The sequence below is a fragment of the Alligator mississippiensis genome, chromosome 16, assembly GCF_030867095.1.
Source record: "Alligator mississippiensis isolate rAllMis1 chromosome 16, rAllMis1, whole genome shotgun sequence".
Classification (NCBI taxonomy): Eukaryota; Metazoa; Chordata; order Crocodylia; family Alligatoridae; genus Alligator; species Alligator mississippiensis.
In genome coordinates this window covers 15,148,854-15,176,593 of record NC_081839.1, presented here as the reverse complement: position 1 = coordinate 15,176,593, position 27,740 = coordinate 15,148,854, and the positions used below count along the sequence as shown (strand labels likewise).

At 53.4% G+C, this 27,740-nt stretch overlaps 1 protein-coding gene and 2 long non-coding RNA genes across 5 annotated transcripts; all 3 read right to left on the bottom strand.

The window, feature by feature from the left end:
• Positions 1-2,619: 2,619 nt before the first annotated feature.
• On the bottom strand, positions 2,620-10,409 carry LOC132246538 (uncharacterized). 2 transcript variants are annotated; one of them, XR_009457875.1, is made up of 4 exons: positions 10,263-10,409; positions 8,959-9,113; positions 8,517-8,667; positions 2,620-7,935 (listed from the first exon to the last, which is right to left on the bottom strand). It is a non-coding gene; the product is annotated as an uncharacterized LOC132246538 (long non-coding RNA). The 2 variants fall into 2 exon arrangements; XR_009457876.1 differs by having other exon boundaries at positions 8,517-8,661.
• A 2,651-nt stretch (positions 10,410-13,060) lies between these two features.
• LOC132246550 (uncharacterized) lies at positions 13,061-17,080 on the bottom strand. Its single transcript, XR_009457922.1, has 4 exons — positions 16,950-17,080; positions 16,317-16,375; positions 13,640-15,675; positions 13,061-13,289 (listed from the first exon to the last, which is right to left on the bottom strand). It is a non-coding gene; the product is annotated as an uncharacterized LOC132246550 (long non-coding RNA).
• A 781-nt stretch (positions 17,081-17,861) lies between these two features.
• On the bottom strand, positions 17,862-21,048 carry LOC132246523 (uncharacterized). 2 transcript variants are annotated; one of them, XM_059719658.1, is made up of 4 exons: positions 20,499-21,048; positions 20,004-20,077; positions 19,446-19,565; positions 17,862-18,631 (listed from the first exon to the last, which is right to left on the bottom strand). In XM_059719658.1, exons 2-4 carry the CDS (start codon positions 20,067-20,069, stop codon positions 18,395-18,397), a joined length of 423 nt encoding a protein of 140 aa, XP_059575641.1. In that variant the 5' UTR covers positions 20,070-20,077; positions 20,499-21,048; the 3' UTR covers positions 17,862-18,394. The 2 variants fall into 2 exon arrangements, with proteins under 2 accessions (XP_059575641.1, XP_059575640.1); XM_059719657.1 differs by having other exon boundaries at positions 20,004-21,048.
• Between the last annotated feature and the right edge of the window lie 6,692 nt (positions 21,049-27,740).

The following is a 27,740-nucleotide window of genomic DNA, read 5'->3' as shown; positions in this document are numbered from 1 at the left end:
TCCCCCACATTTCCATCCCGCATTTAATTTCTGCTTCCACATACATCCCCCTCCCCTTACCCTTGCTCCTTATTGGCAGGCTCCTTCCATACTTCCACCTGGGGCATTGAACATGGCTACAGCCCAGCCATGTAGTACTGGCATGCAGCCCATACAGCTGCTATCAGGGCTAGACTGTGGCTGTGCTCAATATCCCAGGCTAGAATAGGCATGGACTCTGCCAGCTCGAAGCAAGGGTAAGGAGTGGGGTGGGAAACAAAGGCTGGGGGGGAAGAGGGAACTGCCAGGCAGAGGCAGGAGGAGAGCAAAGGCTGATGAGGAGGGAGATGGGTGGGCAAAGCTTGGTAGGGAGAGGAGAGGGGGACAGGCAGGGGGAGAAGTGGCAAGGGGGCAGGCACAAGAAGGGGCAAACTGTTTAATCTCTCCACACAGCTTGCTTGTCACACAGCTTTCCATGTATAGAACCTACTGATTGGGGCATCATCTTCAATTCAAGGTCATCTTGGATTCAGGGAAAATACAGTAATACACATGAAAGGGATTAAGACTGGGGAGAACTTGATAGCCAGAAATCTTTCCCAAACGTGTAGGAAGCCTTTACTTCTCTGACACCTTCTTTCCAGTATGAGCTGGCAGGCTCATAGTTCAGCAGCAATGTAGTTCCATACTAATAAGGGGGAGATGAGATGGTGTTAAAAACCTCTGGTCCTCATCCACATTTCTAGTTTGTACTCCTGCTACCTCCAGGAGAGCAGAATCAACACTTGAGAAGATGTCACAGCTGGGAGGGTAGTTTTCATGTTTTAGGCCAGTATAGACACTTTAGAAAGCTTTTCTTGACCATGTCTTGAAATATTTGGGGCCAGATTCACCCTCCCACTCTTCCAGGGTTGTGTCAATTATTCTGCTGTGAATCAACTATCCCCTTTGCCCCATTTGGGAAACTTGCCCCTGTGGAAGACAGACAAACTTCAAACTAGTAGCCTCTTGCCTAGGGGCTAAATCAGAAGGTTCAGCCTTAGTTTCCCCAGGAACGCCTGACTGTAGTAAGGAATCCCTGACTACAGACATCATGTGATGGGGTTGATGCATCTATGGCTTGCTGTTACATGGCCCTGTATTACTATGACCACTCACTGTCAGGTTTATACGTTCTCCAGTTTCGTTTAGCATGCAGCCCCTTTCACCATGAATAATATAAACATTTTTATGCGATTTCCAACCCTGGCACAGATCTATGCATACTGTTAAACTTTTGCTCATCCTAATGGACCTACTCCTATGCTTAGATTTGGTTATATACTTGTTCAGCCATGGTTTCTATAGAGATATAACTGGGCAGTTTTGTGCCCTGGCAGCAGCAGGGCTAGAAGCTCCTATTTTTGTATCCCTCTCCCCAGTCAGGGCCCAGGGATGATGACCCAGTTACCCCCTTTTAGTTATGGGTTTTTGCAGGGTGCTCTGTAGAAGTCTTGGCTGGTAGGAACCAGAGCCAGGATATAACGGAGTTGGTATAACCACAACTTGTTATTACACAGTCCTGTGTTGCTATGATTACCCAATGTAGCTTCCCGTGCCTCTCTCCCCGAGCATCACACATCTGGGTCTCCTTCAAACCTCGCCACCGCCACCTGGGTTGCACGGCCAGGCTCCTGAGAGCAGCCTTGGGTCAGCTCCCCAGGGGTCACGCCTGCCACATCTTTGATGATGATTAGTTCTTAAGTGGGAAGAAGATGTTTAATCCCATCTCCCCTGGTTCTTCGCAATGTTATTCATTGGGGCCGGTGTTCTGGCCCTTAATGACACTCAATTTCTTAAGTGTGAGCTACCGATGGTACGGGCATCCACCGCTGCCCTTTGGTGTTCCCTGATTCATGGGATGTCAGCCTCTGCCCGAACTTCAGGTCCCCTTAACAGGTTACCCCCTCCCCGGGTTCGGTACCTCTTGCCTGTTGTCTGCATCCGGGCTCTGGCTCCGTCATCCTCGCCAGTGTCCCAATCACCGCTGCTGCTGGTCTCTGTCCACGCTGGCCTCATAGGTGATTTGCTGGGCCCTAGCTGGCCCACCTTGTCTCCCGTGGTTCCCCCTCTGGGGTGCCACACCTCTTCGACTGCCGGTCCCTCGGTCCTCCTTGACCTGTCTGAGCCAGGTGGGAACGCCTCTTCCGGTCCCCCCAGTTCCTTCCTGCTGGGGCTTTTATCTCGGCGGGGGGTAGCCACATGGCCAATCGCCCTGGCACGCTTTTACAAAGCGCACCCACACAGACGCGGACTTTCCCATTGATCCCGCCGCTGTGGTTTCACTTTCACCACCAGCAGCTGCCAGCACAGCATCCCGCCACCTCTCTCTGGCTTCAGGTAAGTTTCCTCCACGCCCATATTTCAGGCTGAAGGACTGTCCAACGTAGAAGGGATTTCTGTGTCTTGTAGCGCATAGACATTACAAAAGTAATTTGCACATTTCCAATTCATGTTCTTAGTTAGATATGCATTTAGAGAATGAGCAGACTCAGGGACTGTATCACCGCATAGACCAATATTTATCAATATCCTCTTATGTCTCTCTTATTTTGCAGAAAGAAAAACATTTGCCAGTCTGTGACCTGAGTTTCTTTCCTAAACAACTTTTATAAACCAGTGAAACACATCGTAATTGATGAGGCGCAGAATTTCCGGACAGAAGAGGGCGATTGGTACCAAATAGCTGAGCAGATCACACAAGAGGATAATTGCAATAAGCCTGGTATTTTCTGGATCTTCCTGGACTATTTACAAACAAGTCATGCCTATTCTTGTGGCCTTCCACCTCATTCACAACAGTTTCCACAGGAGTGGCTAACCAAAGGGGTCCGGAATGCAACACAGATATACAATATCATGGCAAAACAGATGAAGACGATTCACAGCTAAATATCCCTTGTCAACAATTGAGAGAGTTGTTAGATGAAGCAGAATGTGGCCACTGCTTGCCAGGTTCTTACAGCATAAAGTATAATTTAAGTCAGAAGCAAATAGCACATTACGGGGTTGGTAAGTGTCTCCAATATTTAAAAAATGGTTACTCAGGGAAAGACATTGCTATTTGATGCTGTACAGTGAGAGAGAAGGAAAGCTATTAGAAATTCTGCCATCCTTAATGAGAAACAAAATGAGGCATTTCAGGCTGGAGGCATCTTTCACAACAGCAGAAGACATGATGAGAAATGGCATTGTTCTTGACAGCATGCGTCGCTTTTCTGGCTTGCAAAGATGCATCATATTGGGTATCAATTCTGTCCCTACCTATTGTCACAACCAAAGGCTGTGATTTTTGTTTGTGTGTGCTTCGGCACTGCTAAATTATTTTCCCGCCATTTGTAACTTTCTTTGCAGGGTGCATTTCTTAGCTGCAGAAGAGAGATGCATGTTGCAAGGAGTTCCCGCCATTTGTATTCTAATTTGTGCCCCGCTATTGGTCAGTTCTAAATTATTCCTACATGGCAGCTAGCGATTGGCTTGCTAGCCATATAAGAGGCTTTTGTGGTTTCCGCCCAAGTTGGAGGACTCCACGAACATCAGGAGGAGGAGACTTCACGTCTCGTGAAGATCTCTAAGCGCTGTGGAGCCTATTGGACCCAGCGTGAATATCAAGAAGGTAACAGGGGTCTGATCAGCCTCTAGCCTCTCCCCGTCGCCGATCGCAATCCTTGACGTATCCCTCTTCCCTGCGTGCAAAAAAGTTCCACGGAGCCTCGACAACTCTGTGTGAGTGCCAGAGTTCTGTCCGAGCCCTTAAACTGGGGACTTAAGCGAAGCTTTGCCTGGGAAACTGTCCAGCCTACACCGCGACCATCTTCGGTGTAAGTAAACAATCTTGAATCAACCATTAAGCGTCCGTGCCTAATTCTAGCGTGTCGCCTGCCTTTCCCGACCCGGCATGTCCGGGCTGCTGGCCACAGCCCGCCGCGCACCCCCGAGGGCCTCGGACTGCTCCCGGCCCGCACACCTATGAGGCAATTTCTGAAAACCTGTTACTATGTGTTGCATCCCGAGCTAATTTACAGCTTCATTTGCTGTATGAAAGATAGTGTAAGGTTGGAAAACTTCATGGCAAAGCTGAAGGTGTTGTCTGTAAAAAGGTTGCCAGCCCCTGCGCTAAGCTAGAAAGACAAGCAATTCATAGCGGGCATTAGGAGCCAACAGAGCCTGATATGAGACCACTTCCTTTTTCAAGTGTTCATAGTAGTACACCTAGTTGTGTCAAGGCAACTACTTTGAGGTAACCCCAGCAGAGACAGGAAATATTATTGATGCTAAGGGAGGCTCAGTCTACACTGAGAGGAAAGAAGCGGAAATCAGAAACTGAGAGGACTTGTTTCACTACCTGGACACAGGCGAAGCCAAGAATTAAGTAAAGTGGCGGGTTCTTCAAAGTTGTATGTCTTGCACTGCAGCCTCAAGAAGTCACAATACCTTTTTAATGCTGAGAGCTGCCAAGTTAGGGGAAGACAAGAGCTCACTGAGCCCATCCTGTGCATCTAATCCTCTGCAGGTGTGGAAATCGTCTCATTTTGAATGGAGCAGAGTTGATTTAAAAGTGCCATTTGACCTGCTCTAACAGAAAGGACATGTAGGTTGATGTTCACGTGGAGCAAATCCCATGCAATCAGTAGAGTTTTCTGAACTCTTCTGTTAGCCAAGTAGCCAGCTCCTGCTCTCTGCAGAGGTTTTCAGAAGTGACCAGGTAGCTGGGCAGTTAGTTGCTAAGATCCCAGCAGGTTCATGGCTTCTTGAAGAGGTCGCAAGTTGGGCACCTCAACTGAAACAGTTCAACTCACTAGAGAAAAACTGGTTCTTTTTATTAACAGGGTAAGATCAGGAAACTGTCCCAGTTTCCCTAGTTTGGTGTTTGAATCTTCTAAAGTGGAACCCTTGCCATTTCTGCATGGTTTAATTTAGCTTTGATAAGGAAGACAGGATCTTGGTGCAGGTACTGGTTAATCTACATAGGTTTGTGTTGATTGTTCTAACCGCACAGCACTAAGATCCAGATCAAGCTATTTCATTGTAACAGGGACAGTTATTGTCTTGTTTTGTAAATCAAAATGTTTCAAAATGTTTCAATAGGTACAAAAATAGCAGCTGACATCAATGCTTCTGAAATTAAAATTGCACTAGCATTGATACAACATCAGTAATAAATATAAATCTAAACGACTAAGATAACCTGAAACAAATGAACACAATTCTAAAGCCAAAAGTCAGAATTTGACAAAATGAAACAGAATTTTTTTTCTTAGGAATTTTTCCCCCACGAGGATTTTCTTCAAAATCAATACTATTTAGCACACTATTCCAGGCCATTGGAACAACTTTTTTTTTTTCTGATGAAAACCTGTGCTTTGATGAAAATATTTTGACCTTTTCCATCTGTTACACAACAGGGGGGTTTAGTTCAGGCAGTGAAGGTTCACAGAGTAAAGTCCAAAGTGCTTTGGTTCAACCTGTAGAGCAGTGGTTCTCAACATTTTCAGAGTTAAGGCAGCCCTTGGAAATGGCCAGTTCTTACCTTTCACTCCTTTTTTGCCTGAAAAGCTAAGAACTGGCCATTTCCAAGGGGTGCCTCTGGGTGATCCTTTTCTTTGGGCATCCTGTTCCTAAAATGATCAACAAGATATGTCTCCCTTAAAAGGATCTTGGAGTCATCATTGATGCCACAATGAACATGGGTCGACAAAGTGGGGACGCAGTCTGGAAGGCCAACCGAGTTGGGAGCTTGAACAGTCTGGGGACACAACTGACACCCGTGGCGCCAAAACTCAGAGGTAAGAGATCCTAATTAAAAAATCTCACTTAACGGGTCTCAGTGTTCCCTAGCCTGGACAAGTAATGTCTTCTCAGCGGTAAGCACTCCCTACATTCCTTTTATAAGTATAAGACTTAGTTTATTTTATCTGACTGACTGAAAGATATAACCGGATACTTTATTTGAAACTGCAGGTAGGGGCAGACAAGAGAAGAGAGAAGAAATGAAGGAGGGCTGCATTCCTGTGTCAATGGGGTGGGGGAGAGTCCCCAGCAGGCAGGAGGGGCCAGGGCAGAGGCTGGGCATGGACTGAGGCTCCAGAACCCAGGGTCTGCATTTACCTAGTAGCCCCCAAGCAGGGATTACCGTGGAGGGTAAGAGGTGGCGGGGGTCAGGTTGGGAGCACTCTGCAGGGGTGATGTCCCTATAGGAAGGGTGTCTCCTCCCCACCCTGGTTGTTGGGCTCAGATCTGTACCAATGCTCCCTCTAAGGAGTAGCAGTCTGTGAGCACGCAGCCTCGGTCCATGAGCGCACTGCCTCGGTCCGTGAGCGTGCTGCCTCGGTCCAGCGTGGGACACTTATCAAAGGGGGCACAACTTTTAGTTGTGCGTGGCCATGCATGCGTGCACCTTAGAGGGAACCTTGGTCTGTACATGTGCCCTGATAGGGTGTGGGTGTCTCAAGGCAAGGAGGCAAAGGGGTTGAGGGCACAGCACTATCCTGGGAGCCAGGAGGAGCCTCCTGGCCTGTTGTGTCTGCTGTTGCTCTCCCTGAGCAGGAGAGTCTCAGCAGAGAGAAGCACTCTGTCGGGCGTAATTCCTGCCTCAGTGTAACCTAGGCCTCCTGATAGCCAGGGCATGGCCTGCATCCCCAGTGCCTACCCTGAGCTGTGTCTGTGGCCTCCAGAAGGGTTGAGCAGAGAGGGTGGGGGTTCCCAAGGACAGGTTTAAGGATCCCTCTGTTGGCCTGTGTCTCGCACCGGGAGGGAGGGGGCTGTGTCCTGCAGTGAAGACTCCATGGAAAGTGCTTCCAGCTCTGAGTCCCTGCCTAAATGTGACCTGCCCTCATCTCATCTGGCAGTCTCTGCCCCATACTGGAATGTATTTGTAGAAGTGGAGGTTGGACCTTGGGAATGCAGGAGGCAAAGCACTTTCTCTTCTGTAATAAACCAGTCCTGCCCATTGCAGGCTGAGATGGGGCAGGCCCACCCCACTAGAAGCAGCCCATGGTGAGCTAATGATGGGACTAATTACATTCCCCAGCTGTGGTCCCTCCGCAGGAGCAGTGGATCCAGCAGGGAATGATACACGGCTTGGCCCCAATATCCACTGAGAAAGAAAGCTGCTCATGCAGAATCCCCTTCCATCTGTGCCCAGCCAAGCTCTGCTCTGTGTCCTCGCAACACTATTACCAACATAGTGATCCATGGCAGTATCTGCAGGTGTCAGGGAGCATAGCTGCAAGAACTGGTTGCTGGAAGAGTCTGTGGACATGATGATTGTGCTCTGCAGAGAAGGAGTGTACGGTCCCTGTACATCAAGACCCCATCTGCCACAGCTCCTTCCCAAGGCAGCTGCCAGAGATCCTGCTCCTGGCAGAGGTACTTGTGACTCTGCAGGTCACGGTGAAAGTCTGTCCCAGTTTTAGCATGCCTATTTGAGTAAAAGGTTCCCGGTGAGGAGCTCAGGTGGCAATGCTTGCACAGAAACAGGGGAGTCTTCAGTGGGATGTGTTTGTGAAGGGACTTGGCTGTCAGTTGGAAGCTGGTGTGATTTGCTGTACAGACTCCACTTCCCCTTTTTGCACAGCCCCTGCCCTGCTCTGAGTCACTGTGTGATGTCCCTGATAAAATAATACATGGCGGTCTCTGCGACCGTCATGGAGTGCAGCTGCAGGGAGACCTGGTTCTTGGAGGTGTCTCTGGAGATGGAAATTCGGCTCTGTAGGGCTGAGCTGTAGATGGTGCCGCCACTGTAGTTAATATACCCCATCCACTCCAGCCCTGATGCTTGAGGTTGCCGGATCCAATGCCACCATCTGCTGCTTGTAGCGATGGATTCTCCAGAGATGGTGCAGGTCAGGGTGAGGGTCTCTCCAGGCTTTACCACCCCTGGGCCAGACTGGAGTAGCTGCGCTTGGGACAGGACACCTGGAAACATAGAAAGGCTAGAGTGAAATCCAGTGCAACTCATTTTTCCTGGCCACTGAGCAAAGAGCAGTCAGGACTGATTGTAGGGAGCATCCCTCTGAGACACAGACCTGGGGTAAGGAAGGAGAGAGAGGAGAGAAACAGTCATAGTGATGCCATCATGTGCTGAGACAGGGAGCTTCTCCCTAGAGCTGCCAGTTTCTCCCCCTGGCTGGTGCCAGAGCCCTGCAGGAGCCAGCATTTAACTAGGGAGCCTGGGGTTGGGTTTTGCATCAGTGCTGCCCTGAGCAACAGAGCCCTGCCCAGGGCTGCCCAGGAGGCCTGTGTCTCCTTCTGTGGCCCTTCCCTCCTGCCTCTGCCCTCCCTCCACACAGTTTCCCATTCTGCTTTGCAACCACCTCTCTGTCTGTCTGTCTGTCTGTCTCTCTCCTGTACTTGTGCTTCCCCCAGCCCCTGGGAATCCTTTTCAGCAAGGGAGAAAAGCTTGCCCCACGACCTGGCATCCTACCTCAAGCTCTTGAGAACCAGGACTCTAGCCCTCAAGGGGGAATGGAGAGAGCTGGGCTTGGGCTGTCACTTACTGCGAGAGGTCCCAGGGCTGCAGTGCCCTCAGATGGGCTACCCTCTGTGCCAGCTGGATATTGGATCTTCTCCAGAAGCAAACGGAGTATATGGAGGGTGGAGACATCATCCCTCCCCAAGGCCCTCCAGAGCTCAGAGGTGTCACTGCAACTGAACACAAATTACATATGAGCTGCAGATGTTCCTGTGATGTCATGAAGCAATAGGACACTGAAGCAAAGGCCAAGGGCTCTCCTGGCCTAGGACGGGGTTGGGGCACAGTGATGTCATCTGCCAATGCCGTTAGGCATGAGCCTGGTATTTCCTACCCAAACACAGTTGGACGTTAACTCTTACCAAGTCACCCAAAGGATCTGCAGCTGACTTGAAACTCTATGGGCTTTGCCAGGCTATGGGATGTGTGTGTGCCACCAGGCACAAGAGGTAGGGAGTGGCAAGTACCTGTCCATTGGCAGAGGCTTGGCAAGGAGGCTGGTGATCACTGCCTCTAGGTGAAACATGGCAAGAATGCCAACGCCTTCTAACAGGAAGCCTCGCATGGACCTCTCCTGCATTGTTGGCATCCGTATAAAGATAGTGGACAGGATGTCCGGCACCTGGAGAGAAAATAGCAAGAACAAGGGTCCCTTTCTCATTCAGCCAGCACACTCCAAATCAAGCCCTCCCTCAGTTTGGCAATTTGCTGCCATCTTAGAAATTCCTCGCTTTGAGGGACCAGTGTCCAGACACTGCTGCCTCCGGCTGATCCTAAGAAGTGAGCACGTCCCTATGCCCCTAGTTGGGGTGAAAATGGACACCATGACATGTGGGCAGACACCAACCAGCCTGCACCCCCTCAGCCTTTCCCTCACCCATGTGCACACACCTACAATCTAATTGCATGTCTGCCTGGGACCCATTTCTGCCTGACCTGCTCACACAAACACCCCAACAAATATCGACATCTGGGGGTGGTTTGAAGAAGCTAATTTTGACCTGCTGTGTGGATGCTCAGCTCAGGACCAACAAGCACCGCCAACGTCAGAACCCCTGTGAGAATCCCTGGGACCGCGAGCAAGATGATTGTAACTGTAATTTTTCCAGGTGAGACCAGCTCTGCTGGAACTGCACACTGGAGTTCACACTTCTCAGTTCTAACTGCACCTCCCTATTCTGCACATGGCCGGGCCTGCGGGACAGTAGGTCCAGCTGCCCATAGCCAGTCCCATCCAGAACAGGGAGAGGGTGGAGGCTGCAGTATCTCTAGCATACAGTCTTTCCTGCGTCCTGTTCCCAACCCTGCAGAGAGGAGCAGGATGGAAAGAGCATTTCACATAGCCTCTACCAAGGCTGGGAAATGCCTGAGGATACACAACCATCTCTACGTCCTGCCTTGCTGTGGACCCTTTGCATGGTGTGGCACTGAGGGAAGTGTGCATCTGTTCCTCATGCCTAAGCATGGTGTTCCAGCCCAGCCACAGCCGGGTGCCTCAGGCTCCTTGTTGCCCTCTCCTGCTGTATTTGCCCCACAGTCTATGTTTCCAAACCTGCTGGGGCTGAAAGCTCTTCTCAATAATCTAGGTCACTGTGTTCTCTCTCTTGGATGCGGCTGATCTGCTCTTCCCCCCCACATCTCTGGCTAGTAAGGGAAATGGAACTTGCTTCATGTCCAGGGATCAACACTAAGATTGCTGTCCACTCCACATGAAAGCAGTGTTTGAAAAGCACAAGGCAAATGCAGAAAGCCTCCTCAGCTTCAATTTTACCTCATTCAGAAGGGCATCTCCATTCTCCCTCAGGACTGCACAGAACCAGTGGCCTGCTGCTGTGGCACACATGGGGCTGGCAGAAAGCATGCCATCCATTATTGTCCCCACCAAATCAAGGGCCTAGGTGGAGGGCAAGAATTTGCCAGTGACCTGGAGACAAATAGAAAGAAAGGAAATTGCACTGAACCCCAGAATTCAAGACAGATATTAAAGAGTGGTGCCGTGTATAAGCTTGGGCCTTACGGCAACATGGTGCATGTGCAAGAGGTGAATCCTGGGTTTGAACGTTCCACCGTTCTTCAACGGAGAGAGCATCAATTGACAACACAACACAAACACAGCCAAGCTGCACCTCAGGATAAGTTAAAATGGGCACATGAGGAGACCAAGTCCTGGCTGAGGCTCTCACTTGGATGCTATCTACCAGACTTTCTAATCTTGCTCTGACTTATTCTTTCTACATGGACATGGGCAAACAGTGGGTGAACCATATGTGTCCCAAATGCCTCCCCCATGCACGCCAAAGAAAGAGATAAACCACGTGTGAGCAAAAGAACGGACAATGAAGGACACCCAGCTCCCAGAGTCTCCACACCAGCTTCTTGAGCCACTGACCTTCGCCATTTGGCAGGATGATGTCAGCACAGCCTCAGGGCTGGCAGCTTTGAGCTCCTCCCGGAGACCTCTCAGCTCCCCCTCTGCTGCATCCATTGTCCCGGACTGGCCTGGAATGAAAATAAGGAGGAAAAAGTGCTGTACTGATGTCTGAAACAGAACCGTGACTCCATGGAGGAACCATGTGCGGTGTCATGGGCAGTGTGGTCCAAGGATGATGTTTGAGGTCTGAGTGACTTCAGTGGGGTCAGAGGTGCAGCGGGATCAGAGCTGCTACAATCCTCTCCCCATTTCTGCTAGGCGGGCTTCTTTTCACACTTCCCAAAGGAGGGTCAGGCCCTTCACACCACGCACTTCTTCTCTCCTAGGAGGAGATCTTCCAAGGGCCAGTCGTGGCCCTTTTGAGGTGCTTTTCAGGTGTCGTTAGACTAGCAGTGCATGGACAGAGCAGACGAGTAGGCATTACCAGAGGGAGAAGAGGGGCAGAGTCACTTGCACCTACTCAGAGTGCCCTTACCTTGTAGCTGCAGAAGGCAGAAAATGCAGTCGGCGGCCCACAGGCGGGATGCAGCAAGAGAGCTGCAAGTGTATGGTGCCAGCAGCCCCAGCAGGGACCCAAATTGCTCCAAAGGCTCTTGTAGCTGAGAAAAAAGGAACAAGAAATGAATGACGTGTGCCTGTGTCTGGCTAGAGTGATATTCAGATGTATGATCCTCGGAAGGTGAAAACAGGAATGCATCCCTGTGGGGCCCCGTCTGCTAGGGGAGCTTTCTACATCTCAGGGTGAGGCTGCCAGGAGGACATCAAGGCAAGAGTTAGACCATACTTACTCTGCAATAGACTGTCTCCTGATAGGCAACAAGGAGCTGGCCTGCAAGGCCCTCTCTCTCTCCCACTCCTTGTCAGAGAAGATCCACGGCTCAAGCAGCTGTTGGGAGAGCAAACTACTGTCAGAGGAACCTTGACAACAGCTCAGAGGACCCATTTCAACAGCACACATCACCATCACCACTGAAATCCCTCCAAGCAATCTGATTCTTTTATCAGCTGGATACACCCCAGGCAGACTTGAATTCCCCTGAAGCCAGAACAGCTGTTGAGTGACCATGGCACAAGAAGATGCAGCTACTAGGGATGTCAACGGGATGCAAGGGAATTACTATGCATTGCCTCAAGGACACCTTGGGAGACTCCCCTCTCATTTGCCCTGCTGAGGGAAACCTTCCTCCCTGTTTTTTGCCCCGCTTCCCCTTCCCCAGGAAGACAGCTCTGCCTGCTCCTGCTGGCTACTCACATGGAACATTTCCATGAACCAATTCTCAGTGGGGTCTTCTTCAAGGAGGCCCCTCATGAGCTCGCCCAAGGCCTGCATGGACAACTCGTGCAGTGCCTGCAAGCAGGAGATAGAAGAGGGAAGCTCAGGGCCAGCGGGAGCATGCGTCACAAAACCCAGAACCATTCTAGGGAGGCCAGGGGTGACTGCCAGGACCCAGAGCAGGCTGGGGAGCAGGTCCCAGCAGGTGATGCTGTCTAGGTGTACCTGTACTTGGACAGAGTCCTGAGAGGTCTCACCCTCTTCCCTCAGCTGCTGAACAGCTGGAAGAGGCAGCAGGCATTTTAAGCAGTCATCCAGGATGTTTCTGTTTTCATCCCGATTTAGTGAGGGTTTCACCTTGCTGGCAGAAGAAAGAGAGGACGAAAAGCCCTGTCACACTGACTGCCAGCCCCAAGGGAAAGTGGGTGCTAAGATATGATCTGAACCTAGAACCCGAAATCCAAACCCCGCTGGACCTGGCAGCTGACAAGCTCCTGGCACTCCCCCCAGCCACTGCTAGCTGTCCCACAACCACCACCAAGTCTTTCAAGTCCAAATCTCCAAGTGGACCAAACACATTCAAACCCTCTGACCCCAGCTGCAGTGAGAGCAGCCTGTGACCTGAGCCCTGCAGGTGTCTCTCAGCTCCAGATCTGATGGGAAGAACAACGGAGGATTAAGGAAGGAGCTCATCTCTGACCAGGGCATCCCAGTGCCAAGGGCCAGGGCAGGAATCACCTACCTCAGGTGCTTAATGGCAAGCATGGCCCTGAGGCAAACAGGAGAGGCCAAGGAATCCATTGGTTCCTCTTTCATGAAGTCCTAAAAGGCAGAAACGGAGACATGACACACGGGAAATGGATGTGGGAAGCAGAGAGCTTCCCCCCACAAACCCACCAGATGCCCTCCCAGGTGACCCATAAACAGAGCCAGGGCTGTGCTGGCTACTGCCCCAGGATCCTGCTCAGGTCCAGCAGCAGGGACTCCCGCCTGGGGAAGGTCGTTGTGCCTCCTGCAGGTGGGGTCTGGGAAGAGCACAGGCAGAGGTGGGGTCATTGAACATTTACCTTATTGACAAAGTTGATGCCAAGCACCTGGGAAGTGAAATGCAAAACAACCGTCAATGCCTGGACGGCTCCAGACTACAGCTCCCTGCCAGGTCCAAAAAAGGGCTGGGCTGGGGAGTGTTGAGCAGTGCAAGGGCGTGAATGCGTGCCCCCCTCCAGCGCAGGACAGGATGTCAGGAGCGTCTATCCCAGCACTCTCCATGCATGGGTCCCTCCCACTGCACATCATCCCAGAAGGATTAACATGGATGCTCATCACAGGCGTGAGTTCAGGGGGAGGATCAGACAGTCAGAGCCTCTCTAGGCACCCAAGTGCAAAGGAAACATCAGTCCCATGGCAGGCCTCTTCCCGACATGGTGCAGTCCCAGGCTCTTACCTGGCAGCTGGTCATGTAATACTGCAGGACCTTCCTGGTGAGATTATGCTCCACGCAGGGGAGCAGCTGTGTTCGGGGGGCATGGACAGCAATTCGGCCGTAGGCCAGTATCAAGGCCCTGTGGGTCCTGGCTCTTTTCCCTTGGTGATAGTCCTGCACAGGGTGACATGACACTCACACCAGGGCTTCCCATGCCTTCTGCCCCCCAAGTAGGAGTCACTGCTGACCAAGGAGTTGCCCAGCAGCAATACCGGCTCTCCCTGCCACTCACAGGAGACCCACAGCTCTGACAGCACCATCATCAGTGCTTTGTTTCAGATGCCTCATCTTCTCTGTCCTGCAGCCTGGGTGACTCGGGCAGAGAGAGCTGCAGTGCCACTCTGAGCCGTGGAAGTCGGGGCAGGGGCGGGGGAGAGTTTGTGACCCACAGGAACTGGGGCAGCAGATGCATTGTGCCCAGGGCCGCCTCATGTATTTGGCAGTAAGGAGTCCCTGGGCACAATGCATCAGGAAGGCTGCGGCAGGTCTGTCCGTGTGAAGGAGGTGGCTCTGCCTGTTGTGCTTTGCGCAGAAGCTGAAGCTGAAGCTCTCGGCAGGTGTTTGGGGCACCGTGAACGCCCTGCTGGATGCGGCCTGGACCCAAACACCTGTGAGCGCTGAGGTGCTCAGCTCAGCCATGGTGGCGGCTCCGCTGGGCTGGGTGAGCCCTAGAGGAGAACCTTAGGGCCCATTTTACAGCATTTGGGGCATGTGGATTATGCACTCGGAGCTGGTACTTTGAGGCTGGGCAACAGGGCTCATGTCTCCTCTCCCATGACTAACTGAAAGATGTGAGAAAGACACAATCTCTTTCTCTGGGTGAACATCAGATGTAGTTGCCTCAGTGCCTGAAAGGGGCTGGTTAATTGTTGACTCATTAACCTGGGACATGAAAAACCTGAGTAGTAGAAACTGTGTTCCCCTCTGTATCACTGGAGACCTGATGTGGAGCATGTTCCCTGGGAGAGGGCATTACCAGGGAGAGGAGCCACCGCCAAGCTGCGCTTCTCAAGGGTTTCTTGGGGAAGGAAGTGCGAGAAACCCCCCAGCTCCATTACCTGCAGGCGGCCGACTATGCCAGACACCTGCACTTTACTCAGAGCCACACCAAAGTCCTCCATTGTGCCCAGGGTGAGGTCCAGGTGGCCCTTGGCCGAGAATGCCAGGATGGTCACAACGTGCTGGAAGCCAAGAAACGCACTGGGGAGTGAGCAGGGCTGTCTGGCTGACAGACCCCAGAGTCCTCCCCATCTCCCTGATACTAGAACTGCCCGTCCGACCCGCAACAAGTCAGGGGGCTGTCTGAGGGAAAGGACAAGGGAAGGCCAGGAAGCAAACAAACCCGAGACACAAAGCAACAGAGAAGTGAGGACACGGGAGGACCTGATATGTCTGGAGAGAACAGGGTCCTCACCTCTCTCTCAGAAGCGTTCATGTAATCTGTGCCCTTCAGAGATTTCTGGAGCTGGGATTTCACATGGGCAACATCCTGGCAAGAGGCCAAAGTGGTACCAAGTGCCTTATATAGGAAACTCTGAAAGAAGGAGACCACCATCACCAAAGAGCTGGGAACACAGCAGCCTGCTGGTCAGGACAAGAACGGCCCAGAAACACACCCATCCCTAGGAAGGACCAAGAGAGTCCAGCCCCAGCACCCACACACCGAATAACTGGCCCCACTCTGCAGGAAAATGGCAGCTAAAGACAGAGAAAGAGCCCCAGTAAGCTCTCCCTTCGGGTCAGTGAAGAGAGCAGACGACCAAGGACAATGCTTTTGATCAAGAAAATAGAACGGAAAAGCGCAAACTGTGGAGAGAAACTCTCTGCAGCCTCCTGCCACAGCACCACCAAACAGCTGCAGAAACCCAGCCGCTGCCAAGAGCACGCACCTTCTCCGGGGAGGAGCAGGCATAACTGGCTGTCTGGTGCTGCAGCTCCAGGCTCAGCTGACTGCTCCAGGCATCGTCATCAATGCTCTTCAGTGTCATGTTCAGGAACTGAGGGCACAAGTGAAGGGAAAGAAAGGGTTGGGTGCATGGGCTGAGTCTCTGTCGTCCTCCTCTGCTGTGCCCTTTCTAGCACCCGAATCTCACAGGGAGACTTGGCAGCCTTTGGAGAACGCTTCAGGTGGACACCCTAGGATCTTCCTGCTTCTTGCTCTCCCCTCCTCATCTCTGCCCAAGGATCCTTCACAACCTGGACACCAGTGGACAGAAATGTGGAAGAGATTGTGCCAAGAAACTTGTCCACTGGGGAGAGATTGTGTAGAGGGGGGAGGCTGGATCAAGTCAAAAAGGCGCCATGGGCTCTACAACGGGCACCTCCAACTGCCAGGGACTTGAGTGCTTTGTTGTGTTGAACTTGCATTGTGATAGGACCTGGGAATTGCAGAAGCCCCCAACCAAGGCCTCACCTCCTTCCATTTCTTGAGCTCAAAGACTGTACGGAAAGGCTGGAGGATCCCAAATGGACAACTCTAGATGCCAATCCAAACTCAAGGCCACTGGCAAACCTTCCAAGTTGGACTCTTGCTGGGTTATTGACTTTCATCACCTCATTTCCCTGAGGCATGAGGGAACCCTCCCTTCTCAGACAGCCCTGGCTGGCTGCAACAGCAGCTCTGAGAGCCACCCTGTACCTTCAGCAGCAGGTGCTCCCACCACACATTGTCCTGGGAGGTCTCAGGATTTCCTGAAGCTGGGAGGCAAACAAGAAGGGTGTCACTGCCATAGGCACTGAAGAAGAGTCTTAGTTGCCTCCCTGGGCATCAAGTCTTTAGCAACTCCTGCATCCGCACCCAGTCACCTCCTGGGATCCCAAGGTCACAGGCCCTGCGCTCTAGTATATACCCTGCTGGCATGTCTGAACGTTGTGCATGACCAGTCCCTGCAGAAGTGGCCATAAGGGGCCTGGAGGGTGCTCAGCACCTCACAGATGTGCTCGGCACAGCACAGTACAGGACTGGGCTTCGTAGAAAGGCAATGTGCACAGAGGTTTCCTCTGGCAACAGAAACCTCCCAAGAGTTCAGAGAACTGCAGGAGAGTGGTTAATCTGGTGGAGCCCTTCATGGGCAAACCCTACCCTGGGTCCCATCAACCTCCATGTTGTCAAGCCCCTGGATTCGCGCCCCCTGGCAAAGAGTAGAAGCTCTCAAGCATGCGATGTTGCAGAGGGGGACCGGTGCCACGGGGGGCTCCAGGAGGCTGCAACCTCCCCTCCCCTCTCCCTTTCCATTCTGCAGAGATACTGTGCTCCTTCCTTGCTTGTTACCTTCAATAGTCGAGAGCAGGATGGGAATCTTGACCCTCCACTGCTCTCCAACAGCAGGGTGGATCATGCGGTGCAGAGCCCACAGTGCCCGCAGGGCAGAATGTGCGCGGCTGCTGTCACCCAGGGCCGAGGCAACCACAGACAGCACGAGAGAAACAGGGGCTCAGCTCTGGAGTGGGACTCCATGGCTTTCTTTAGGAGGGAAACTGGCCTCCACCATACATGGCCAGAGCATTCAGCAATCAGACAGAGGCTGAAGTGCTGTGCTAGGCTGATCCTGCATGCCCCTCCGCAGGCTGCGAGGCAGGGGCAGAGCCTGGCTCTGCTCTACAAAGGGAAGGGAACTCTGCCAGCAAAGGGCAGCGCCGAGTGTGGGAAGAGACAGAGCGTGCTCCTCCAGCTAAGGCTACAGGCATGTGTCCCCATACCACTGACCCTCCCAACACCTCTGGCAAGTACCTCTCCAGGGCTACTCACCAGGACTCGTGCCAGCAGCCCCTGAGCCTTAGGAAATGTGGCTGGAAAGAGAAAGAGAGCATGGCCATGTGGGACTACTTTGGAACTGGGGGGGTGATGCTGCTACAAGCCTGTCCATTCCCAATGCACCCGCCCGTGGCTGCTCGGGGAGCTGGGCACAACTGGCACTTTCATGGCACCTTCCGTGTCTGGATCTCAAGGAGCTTTACCAAGCAGCCTTCACTCCCAGCCCCTCTGTGAGGCAGGCACTGCTCAGTCATCATTGGATGAGTGGGGAAGCTGAGGCAAAAAGGCCCTGGGATTCCCCTGTTGCACAGCATAAATCTGGGGCAGCTCTGGCTTGGAGGAGCCCACATTGCCTGGCTCTCCCTCCCAGCTTGGAATGACCCAACTGGCCCTCCTGCCTTTGGGCTTCCTCATAGTGCATGGAAGAGACCGAAGATTTTCTACAAGGCAGGTGGAGCGGGTTCAAACCACAGGCATCTGGATTTCAAACCTCCTTTGCTGGGGTCCATGCAAGCTGCTTCTTCTCCCTCCCACTGCGGTTGCTTGGCCAGGTCCCCGAGGCAGCGGCACAGGGGGGTCAGAGTGCAGCTGTACTCAGCTGGCACTATGTACTCCAGCAGCCGGGGCCATAAGACCTGGAGAGGAGCCAGACAGCTTGGACTCAGCTCCTTGTACCCCTGCACCCAGCTCTCTTCATCCAGTGCTCAAGGACAGTCTCCTCTTCGTCACCAATGACCCACCTACTTGAGGGTCCTTCCCCCACCCCTGACCTCATGTCTGTCTCTCAGGAATAGCTGATCTCTGAAACCCTGTTCTAACACTGGCCAAACAAGTCTGAATTTCAGAGAAGACTGAGCAGAGCAAGGAGAGAGAATGAGGAGGCCAGCTCAGCACAGGGATCCCTTCCAGCTGGGGGGTTGTATTAAAGTCATTCCTTAAATGGTGGCAGCTTGCTCCATAACTCATGGCCAGCACTGGCCATGGTATATCTCCATTACCCTGCCAATGCAGAGAATTGCCCAGTGGAGAGGTACAGGGGATGAAGAGAAAGTCCTTGATAATGCAAGGGCAGCAACTAACTGATCACCTACTTGGCTCATGCCACTGATTGAGACATCCAGATTTTCCAGGATCTCCACGCAGGTGATTCGGACGCTCTGTTCCTCCTCGGCATCCAGACTGGAACGGTTTTTGGACTTCTGCACGAGAGACCGAGAGAAAGCTCATGAGCAAGTCAAGAGGCAACGACTGGACACTCAATCTCCATCTCCTTCACAGCCAGCTTGAACACTGCACAGTTACCACTGCATTTCATGTTCTGCTGAAAGCACAACTCACTGGAGCTGTGATAAGAAAAGAAAAACCAGGCTGATGGGGCAGGTTCCCAGTTCAGAAAGACCTCCGACACTGTGCAACAACTTGCTGAACACAAAGTGTTTCTGGGGCCTGGGAGTGGGTTATGTCTTGAAACCTGCCAAGTATTCACCTCCCTCGACCTTCCAAGAGAACCCTTCAGATTCAGCCCAGCGGACTCAAATGTGCAGGCATCACACACCCGCTCTGCTGCGTCTGCTCCAGGGCCCAGCCAGCTCAATTGTCTCGTCACTGTGATTCTATCAATGGGCCAAGCTATGTCCTGGGCACCAAGACACGTCCTCGGCAGTCCATTTCCACCAGAGAGCATTGCTGTTCTCAAGGAAGTCTCCCTGCCAGACTGTGTGGTCAGGGTTTTCACTCCTCAGTGCCTGACGGGGCAAATCTCAGCCTCATCAGAAGAGGTACATAGTCCAGATGAGAGTCTAGTCTTGCTAACACCCTGGGGAAAATCCAGAGGAGCTGCACTGACATCCCGAGAGCTCCCTTGGAGCTGTTGTACCAGTGGAAATGGTCTGACCCTGGTTCTAATGACTCAGCCTGGCACTTCTGAGGCACACCACACTCCTGCTCAAGACAATAGCAGGCTTCAGCCTGCTACAACAGAAGCCCCAAGTCCCCAGCATCCATTCCTCTTACCATTTGGCTCCTAGACAAGCTGGACGGCTTGAAAATATAGGCCACTAAGTCCCAGGCCCAGTCATCTAGGCCCTGCACACTGAGCAGTGTCCTGACGAAATGAAGGACGGCCTTCTTCACCTGGAGGGGAGGAGAGGACAGATTGGAGTCAGGACGGCCTTTATGCCCTAATGGGGGCAGGGACCGGCCATGGCACAAACCCTCCCTCAAACCTTGGAAAGGATGACAGGGAAGGAGAAGGGTCCCCAGGCCCCCAATTTTATTTCTAGGGTTTATAAAGAGGCAAGAGAACAGCGTGTCTTTCCTACTCAGTAGTCCCATATTGGCATCGAAGGGAAAGCAGATCCCCTGCCCACTGGCAAACTGATGACACTTCCCCAGATCCTGACTCTCCCCACCTCTGGAAGCAGAGGGGCAGGCTCTCTGCACTGCCTTCCCTGAAGATGCGGATAGGGAAGAAAGGTTTTCTCTACAAGAGAACCAAGAATCTGGGGTGGGAATTTTGTGTCAGGTCCATGTGCCATCCCCAGCACAGCCACTGCTCACAAAGCACCTCACCTCAGTGCTCTGATCACCAAGCATGCACCTCATGGCCTTGACTACAGCACATTTTTTCTGGCTCATCTCGGGCACTGGAAGGAAAAGGAGGGCACAATATTGCTGTGTTCTGGGAGCAATCCACAGCAAGAGGCACCCGGCTTGCAAAAGACCTGCTTGTGGCGACCTGCACAACCTCCTGTCTCTACTTTGCAACCTGGGAAAGTCTCTTGGGCCATAAAAGGGCTCGTTAAACCTCTCGACCTGAGAGTGCTGCCAGGAGAGGTGTCCGAGCAGGATTTGGCCCCAGCATTCCTGTGTCATCCAGCAGGATGCAGGGTGCTACTGGTCCTCTGGGACCGAGCAGCAGAGGACGGAGGTCTGACTCTAGCTCTACAGCCAGGGCTCTTGAGCGCAGCTAGAGCAGGACAGGTCATTCGGCCTGGACAGTCCTAACTCAGTTCCTGAAGGGTCAGCCAAGACAGCAGTCAGCACATTTGCTCTGGTCATACTTACAGTCAGCAGCAATGATGCCGCTAAAGATGGAGAGGGATGCCACGCAGCTTCCCTCTTTGTTGGTCTTGAGGCAGGAGCCCACAAAGGAAATAAATTGGTCTGGGGAGAGACAGGCTGCAGGGGAGAAGAGCAAACCTCAGTGGCCTCAGCACTCCTCGTTCTCATTCCCCTGTCCAGGGTTTGGCACAGAGCAGGGAGGTTTGAAGGAAACCCCTATGTCACTTGGAGCCCCCTCTGCTTACCCAGCAGGCGGAGACAGTAGAACACCTTGACCTGGTTCTCTGAGCCCGGCAGCTGTGCGATATCACACACCTGTGGGAAGAAGGCAAGGGATTCTCCATAGTCCCAGCTGGGTGCAGGTGAAAGTGTGGAATGGATCCTGAACTCCCACTGTCCAGAGTCCTTTTGAGTCCCAGGAGACATCACTGCTATCACACACAGCAAGAGCCAAGAACTCAAAGGTCCAGACCATAAGCAAGAGGGGACCCTGATTTCCAAGTCCCTTTAGCAACATGGCTGCTCTTGGCTGGACTCGCACCACAGGGTTGATTGTTCGGGTCCTGACTTGCTAGGACAAAGGGATTTGCATGGACCCTCCTATCAGTTGAACTGGACTGAGGGAGACAAGGAGGCCACCACCTGTTTTCTTCTTCTTGGGCAAGCAGAGACGTTGCCAGCAGAGTGGGGCTTGGCACCTCCATCAGCTGGGTCTGTCTGGGTAATGGGACTTGGACCTGCTGGGCCTTGGGATGAGCGGTACAGAATTGACCTCCCCTTACCTGGGTGTGCAGGGCAAAGCAGATGCTCTTGAGTTTCCCATCAGGGAGAGGGACCGCAAAATCATAGGCTACCTCCAAGAGCTGGCTCAGACTCTGCAACAGACGGTGAAAGTCAAAGGGAGGGTGTCACGGCGGGGTCCTCACGGAGGGCCGTGATCTCCTTGAGGTCTCTCGCTCCGTGTCAGGCCAGCCCAAGGCACCCTCTAATTCTCGCCCGCCACGTCTTGTTGGAACATATGATTGGGAGGCTGCCTATGACTCCCTGGGCACGGCTACTCGGGACCTCTGTCCCCGCGGTTCTTCCGGACCCCCTGGGGGTCTCCCGATATGGTGGGTGTTCCCCGGACACCCTAGCCTTATGGGCTATGCGTGGCTCCTACCTGCCCCTAATACCACGCCCCAAGCCTCACAGATGTAATGGACGTTGTTTGGTCTGTACGCCCGCTTCCCGGGCCTCTTCTCTAATGTGGCCCACTCTGGGCTCCCTCTCTCGTGCCAGGCCTCTTGCTGGAACTCTCGTCTTGCCCACTCTGGGCCTCCCCTGCCGGTGTGGTCCCGCTCAGGGACTCTCTAGCGGGCCTCCGGTCCTATGGGCCAACCGCACGGGCACCCTCTCTGACCCCGGCTCACCGCGCTGCTACTCCCCGTCTTCTCGGGGCAACCGCAGCGCCCTGCCTCTGTCTGAGGGGTGTTACCGCACTAGCCTGCGGCTGGGCTCGCTATGCCTGCCTCGGGCTCCTCGATATGGCCCCCCTCTCTAGGGCTGCTCAGTATGGCGCTCCCCCTCTCTGGGGCTCGCCGTGCCCACACTGGGCTACTCAATAACGTACAATGGCGCTCCCCCTCTCTGGGGCTCGCCGTGCCCACACTGGGCTACTCAATAACGTACAATGGCGCTCCCCCTCTCTGGGGCTCGCCGTGCCCACACTGGGCTACTCAATAACGTACAATGGCGCTCCCCCTCTCTGGGGCTCGCCGTGCCCACACTGGGCTACTCAATAACGTACAATGGCGCTCCCCCTCTCTGGGGCTCGCCATGCCCACACTGGGCTACTCAATAATACCGCCCCTTTCCTGGGGCCAGGGTCTATGTTCCCCCACACGCAATCCGGGGTCTCGGTCCCCGTCCGCAACCTACGGGTTGCGCCCGCGACCCACTGGCTGCGCTCCTCGCCGCCAGTTGCTCATGCACTGGCATGCGAGCTGCGCCTTCCCTGGCGCTATGAAAATAATGCGCCCTCTTGGCGCTAGGGCACCCCACACTCTCTGGGGTCCCTGTGACTGAGGACACTACACCCTCTTAAGAGGCCTCCTCCAACCCCTACAGCCTCACCCAAGCCTCCGGGTGTAATATACAGAGCCAAACGTAAACTAGAGCCTCCTGGCTATAACACAAACATAAAGCCCCCTGGCTAAACCATAGTGCCCATCCTCTCAGGGCTATCACGAGCTGTACTTGCAAGTTGGGCTTCTCCCCATATCTCGGCTGAGGGAGCTCCTGCCTCTCCGGCTGCTGGCAAAGAACTGCCACCCTCGCTTCGGCCCTGGGCTTTATAAGGGCCAGGCCCTGCCCCGTACAGGCAGCTGGCTCCCCTTAGTTGCTCCGGCAACCCGCAGCTGTGCTCACTTGGTTCTGCCAGGGCTCTCTCCCTGGCAGTTTCTCCTCTCTTAGGAGCAGGCACTAAGGTGCCCTGCGACAGAGGGTTAGAGAGGAGAACCGTGGAGACAGCAAGAGCAGAAAATTAGTGAGTGAGAAAAGATACCTCACTGCCCCATGCTTAGTGCTTATTGCTTTGGGGCTGGAAGTTTCGACATCTGCAAGTCTGGCCACACCACACTGTGCTGTTTGAGCCCCTGCCCAGTCCCCTGAATACACCCCACCTGGATTACCACTCTCCGGAGATTCAGATTCCTTCCAAAGGATGCCAGGAGGAGAGTGGGTCCCACAGCCCACAGGTGTCGTAGGCCCCAAAACTGACCGCAGAGTCAGGCCCAGCCAGCATCTGCCCACACAGCCCCAGGGACACAGGACAAGGGAGCACAGAGCTGAAGTGGGATTCTCCCCTGGGGTAAACCTGTGCTGCCTCGGGGGGCTGCCCAGGTGCAAACAAAGACAGAGCGCAGGAGACACGCTCCACAGGCAGAACCACTGTATAACATGCTCCACTTCTGTAAACCATAGCAGGGAGCCCCAAATCTCCATGCTTTAAACTGCCAGGCCCTGACCATAATCCCTGCCAAGCCCAGAGGGAGCAGAGCCAAACTCAGCTGGAAGGAGTGGTCTGGTAGTTCATTTCTTTTGTCTGCCCTTATCAGACTTCCTAGAAAATGGAAGCGGCATTCCCATCATAGCCATGATCTACAGACCCGGCTGCTGTGAGTTTAGCCTCCCAGGGTAGGCAAGGCCGATCCGTTAAGGGGTCTTGAATTGCACCAGGAAAGCCCCAAGAGCTACGGAGTTCCTAGGGCAAGTCGTACATGCACGCACGTGTGCCAGTGCGCACACCCACGCATACAGACAAGGGCCAATGCTGGTTTCCCAGGTGGCATCTCACCATGGTGACATGAAGATTGTCGACCCCTCCCTCGTATTGCTGCAGGAGACAGGGGAGCCTCTCAAAAACAGTATTGCGATGCCTCTCATGGTGGAGAAGGAGGCCCATTGCGGGTCCCAGCGCCTTGACCGCAGCCTGCTGCAGCTGCAGAGAAGAAAGGCAGGACTGAGTCCCTCCGGCAGACTTTCCAGGAGGTTGCTCTGGGTCAGGAAGAGGCACAGCTTTTCTCCTTCTCATATCAGCAGTGTCCTTGGTCCATCATTGGACCAGCCCCGTCTGCATGGTTCCCAGCTACGGCAGCTGCGAGGGGCCGTGGGATATGGCCCCGAGGCTGGCTCCCCGCTGGGCTGATGTGCCCAGATTCATGTGCAGAGACAGCAAACTCCTTGTTGCCATCCCCCTGGGCCCCGAAGGAGTCATGCCCAGAAGGAGCTCCCAGTGCCCACTGGCACCCATTAGTGCACGCAACTGCACACTGCCTGTGGGCAGAGCAGATTCTCAGACACGTGATATGAGCCCCGGAGACTGGGTCTTCCCTGCCAGCACTGTACACATAGGCAGAAATAGTGAAACGTGACAGCTGTGCTATGGAGCTAGAAAGACAGCAGCCCTCACCTCCAGGTCCTTGCTTGTCAGCCAGCTGCTGCTCATGAGATTAAAGAAAGGGAGCACATGAAAACCATAGTCGGCCGCCCGGCAGCTAGGGAACAGGCTCTCGTCTCCGACATGGAATTTCAGGTTGGCAGCCTGGGCAAAGCCTTCCACAACTGCAGAGGGGGAGAAAAGACAAGACGTTTGCACAGGAACATTGGAGTGAGGTGCTGCAGGACATGCATGCCTGGTGGTCATGACAGTGTCCCGGCAGCCTCTGTGCTGCTCGGGGCAGATGGAGAATTTGGGACAGGTGGAGCACGGACCAGGGGCTATAACTAGGATTCAATCTGCACCATCTGCCCCAGGGCCTAGAGGCAGCTCCAGCCTCGGTGATGGCTCCTGGGAACTACTCTGCAAGGGTCATGAAGGGCCCAATCCTGCTCACTGCTCAGAGCCTCCAGCCAGCCCAGGGAGGGACGGTTCTCCACTCGTGGTTGGATCAGGCCCAGGAAGTGCAGTGGAGGCCCCGCTTGCTAGTGCGGGACACTCCAGTAGGGCCCAAGCTCTGTGTTAGGCCCTGGGTGCCCAGTGGGGGCACTTGCAGGAGGGGCTGGCACTCACCTCCACACAGCGCCCGCTTCATCTGGTCGGTCTCCACCAGCCTCAGCACAAAACGCAATTTGCTGAGCGTCAGCACAAGGAAGGGCTCAGACCTCAGTGCTGCAGGATGAGGATACATTATGCAGTTAGAGACATTCCTGTCCACCTGCATCCCTCACTCTCAGGGTGAGCAGCACAAAGGGGCTTTGAAGATGTCAGAGGAACCCCACAGTGACCGCCCCTACGTAGGGCAATCTTCTGTCTGCTGCCCTCCCATGCCCAGATGCAGGGCAGGAGGAGGGAGTGGAGGGTCCTGCCCACCTAATCTCCACTCCTTCCTGTCCTGAAGGCCCTTTCAGCTGTTACAGAAGTTAGTGCTGGCGCCTTAGAGCCAGGAGCCAGATTCTTCGGGCCCCAAATCCAGCTCAGTTGTGATGGCCCCATTGGACAGAGTGGTATTTATCCCCTCCCTCCACAATCCCTGATGAGAGCCCGGAAGCAAGGGAGGCAATGCTGTACCATAGGCTGAGGCCACGTCGCCCAGTGTAATCAAGAAGTAAATTGGAGGGAGCTCCATGATGCCCACGTGACACTGCAGCTCATACATCACCCAATTGTAAAAGGTGCCGGCAAGTGCCATGAGGGTTTTTCCTGCAGCCAACTGCACTTCATCCTTTTCTTGCTAGAATCAAAAAAGAAAACTGGAGCACATGCCCGATGCAGTTTAGACAGTGGTAAGTCAGGCTGGGGATAACTCTGAAAGGGAGGGAGAAGGATGCACTAGCCTCAGCTCCTCCAGTGGCCCAGTGCCATTTCATCCTTGGTTCCAAGCAAACTCTCTTCCCCACCACCTACCGGCCACACACTGTACTAGCTGCTCCTGAATTCACTACATGCCCCTAATAATTCCTTGCATGAGATCCCTCACTCCTAAATGCCCGCTGAAATACTTGGCTGAACAATGTTTCGGCTCTGGTTGGCTGGCCAACCGCAGAATTCACCTGGGCTGTAGGACACAGCTTCAGCATGGACCAGGAAGCTTCCTGGACAATGCTGTCCCCAGCAAAGCACCTATGCACTCTGGTCTTTCTCAGCAGACAAGCTGCCCCATGTTTCAGAGGAGCTCAACACTGGGCTGGATCGTGTTCCTGCTCTCCAGAACCATCTGGAGAAGCTCTGTCTTGAGCAAACCTGCAGCCTCTAAGCAGGGTCCATGCAGGAGATACACCATAGGCCCAAGCTACATTGGACCAAACAAACTATGCATAGAGTCAAGTCTTGTGAGGAGAAACTGGGCAGAGCTCACTCACCTGGGTCTCCCTCATGTCTTTGGAGGCCAAGTGGATGATCCTCCTGACAAGGTCCCTGTCTAGGCTCTTTATGTCCCCCTGCAAGACTTCCTGCAGGCTGGAGTAAATGGTGACTCTTGTCTCCTGGGAACACACCGAGAAAGAGAACAATGGGTTTCCTTTGGGACCAGTGCCAGATCATCCAGGACTGTGATGTTGGACATCAGTTACCCAGGGATTCTTCTACAGCCACGCTAAGGGGGACCTTGCTCCTGGACAGGAACACAACCCAGGGTGTCTTGTGTTTGTCCTCTCATGCAGATGTTTACAGCTGGCACTAATAAGTGGGGAGTGTCAGGCACTGTGAGGGCACAAGGTAACAGACTGGCGGGAGACACAGAAAAGTGGTCAGAAAAGCAGTCAGATGCATCACAGGCACTGTCACCCCAGTGCACTGGGGAGGTGGAAGTGACTTGCATTTCTTTCAGAGATGGGGACACCAGGGGAGTGACAAGGAGCTGTCGGGTGATCCTGAGCAGCAAATTTAGCAGGAGTTTGTCAGGCAAGATGCTGCCAAAAACCATTGTGCGATTAGTTCTGTTACTGAGTGAACAAGGGAGTTGAAATATTTGTGAACCAGGTTGCGCTAAGCCAGCCAAGCCATACTTGGATGACAACAAATCAGGCAGGGAAAGTGTGTTGCCCAGGGTCTCTAGGCAGAGGCTCAGCACCCTTGGCTGTATTCCCAGTTCTTTTCCTGACTCGCTGGGGGACAGTGGGCAAGTCACTTCACTTCCTGGGCTGAGGCTTTTCAGTCTCACAAGGCTGCTGGGAAACTACATTTCATATCTCAATGCTGTGAGATACTTGGAGGAAGACACTAAGGAGGCTCACAGCATTATCTGTAGGGTGAGGGCTTGTTTGAATGTGGCTTATACCATATCTATCATCCACTGGGGAGGGGGAGATGATGCCCATGTGAGCGTGCCCTGATATCATCGTGACATCACAATATAACAACAGGGGGCATGTTGTATTGTGACCTTCAAAAGGAGAGCAGGAACGGAAAAGATCCAGCAGATGGACAAGGACCAGTTTTAGTTCGGGTCCCACCCTGCACAGCCTGGAAGGAAATGCTTAGAGCAGCCATGTGACACAAAGCCATCGCCCTACCTCCTCCTGTTGGAGTCTCTCCAGCAGAAGGCTCACAGTAATGTCAAGGTCCACGTCTGCCTGGCCAAACTCTGGGCCAAGATTGCCCTGAGCTTGATCCACCAGGTATCTCGCTGCAGAGGGATCACTGGTGGAAAAACCTGAAATGGAGGAAAAGGATTCTGTTGATTTCCATAGTTCTCGTTCATCACTGCCCACTAGCAGCTCTGCTGGAGCCAAACCCTGTAGCCTGGCTACAAAGGAAAGGTTTCC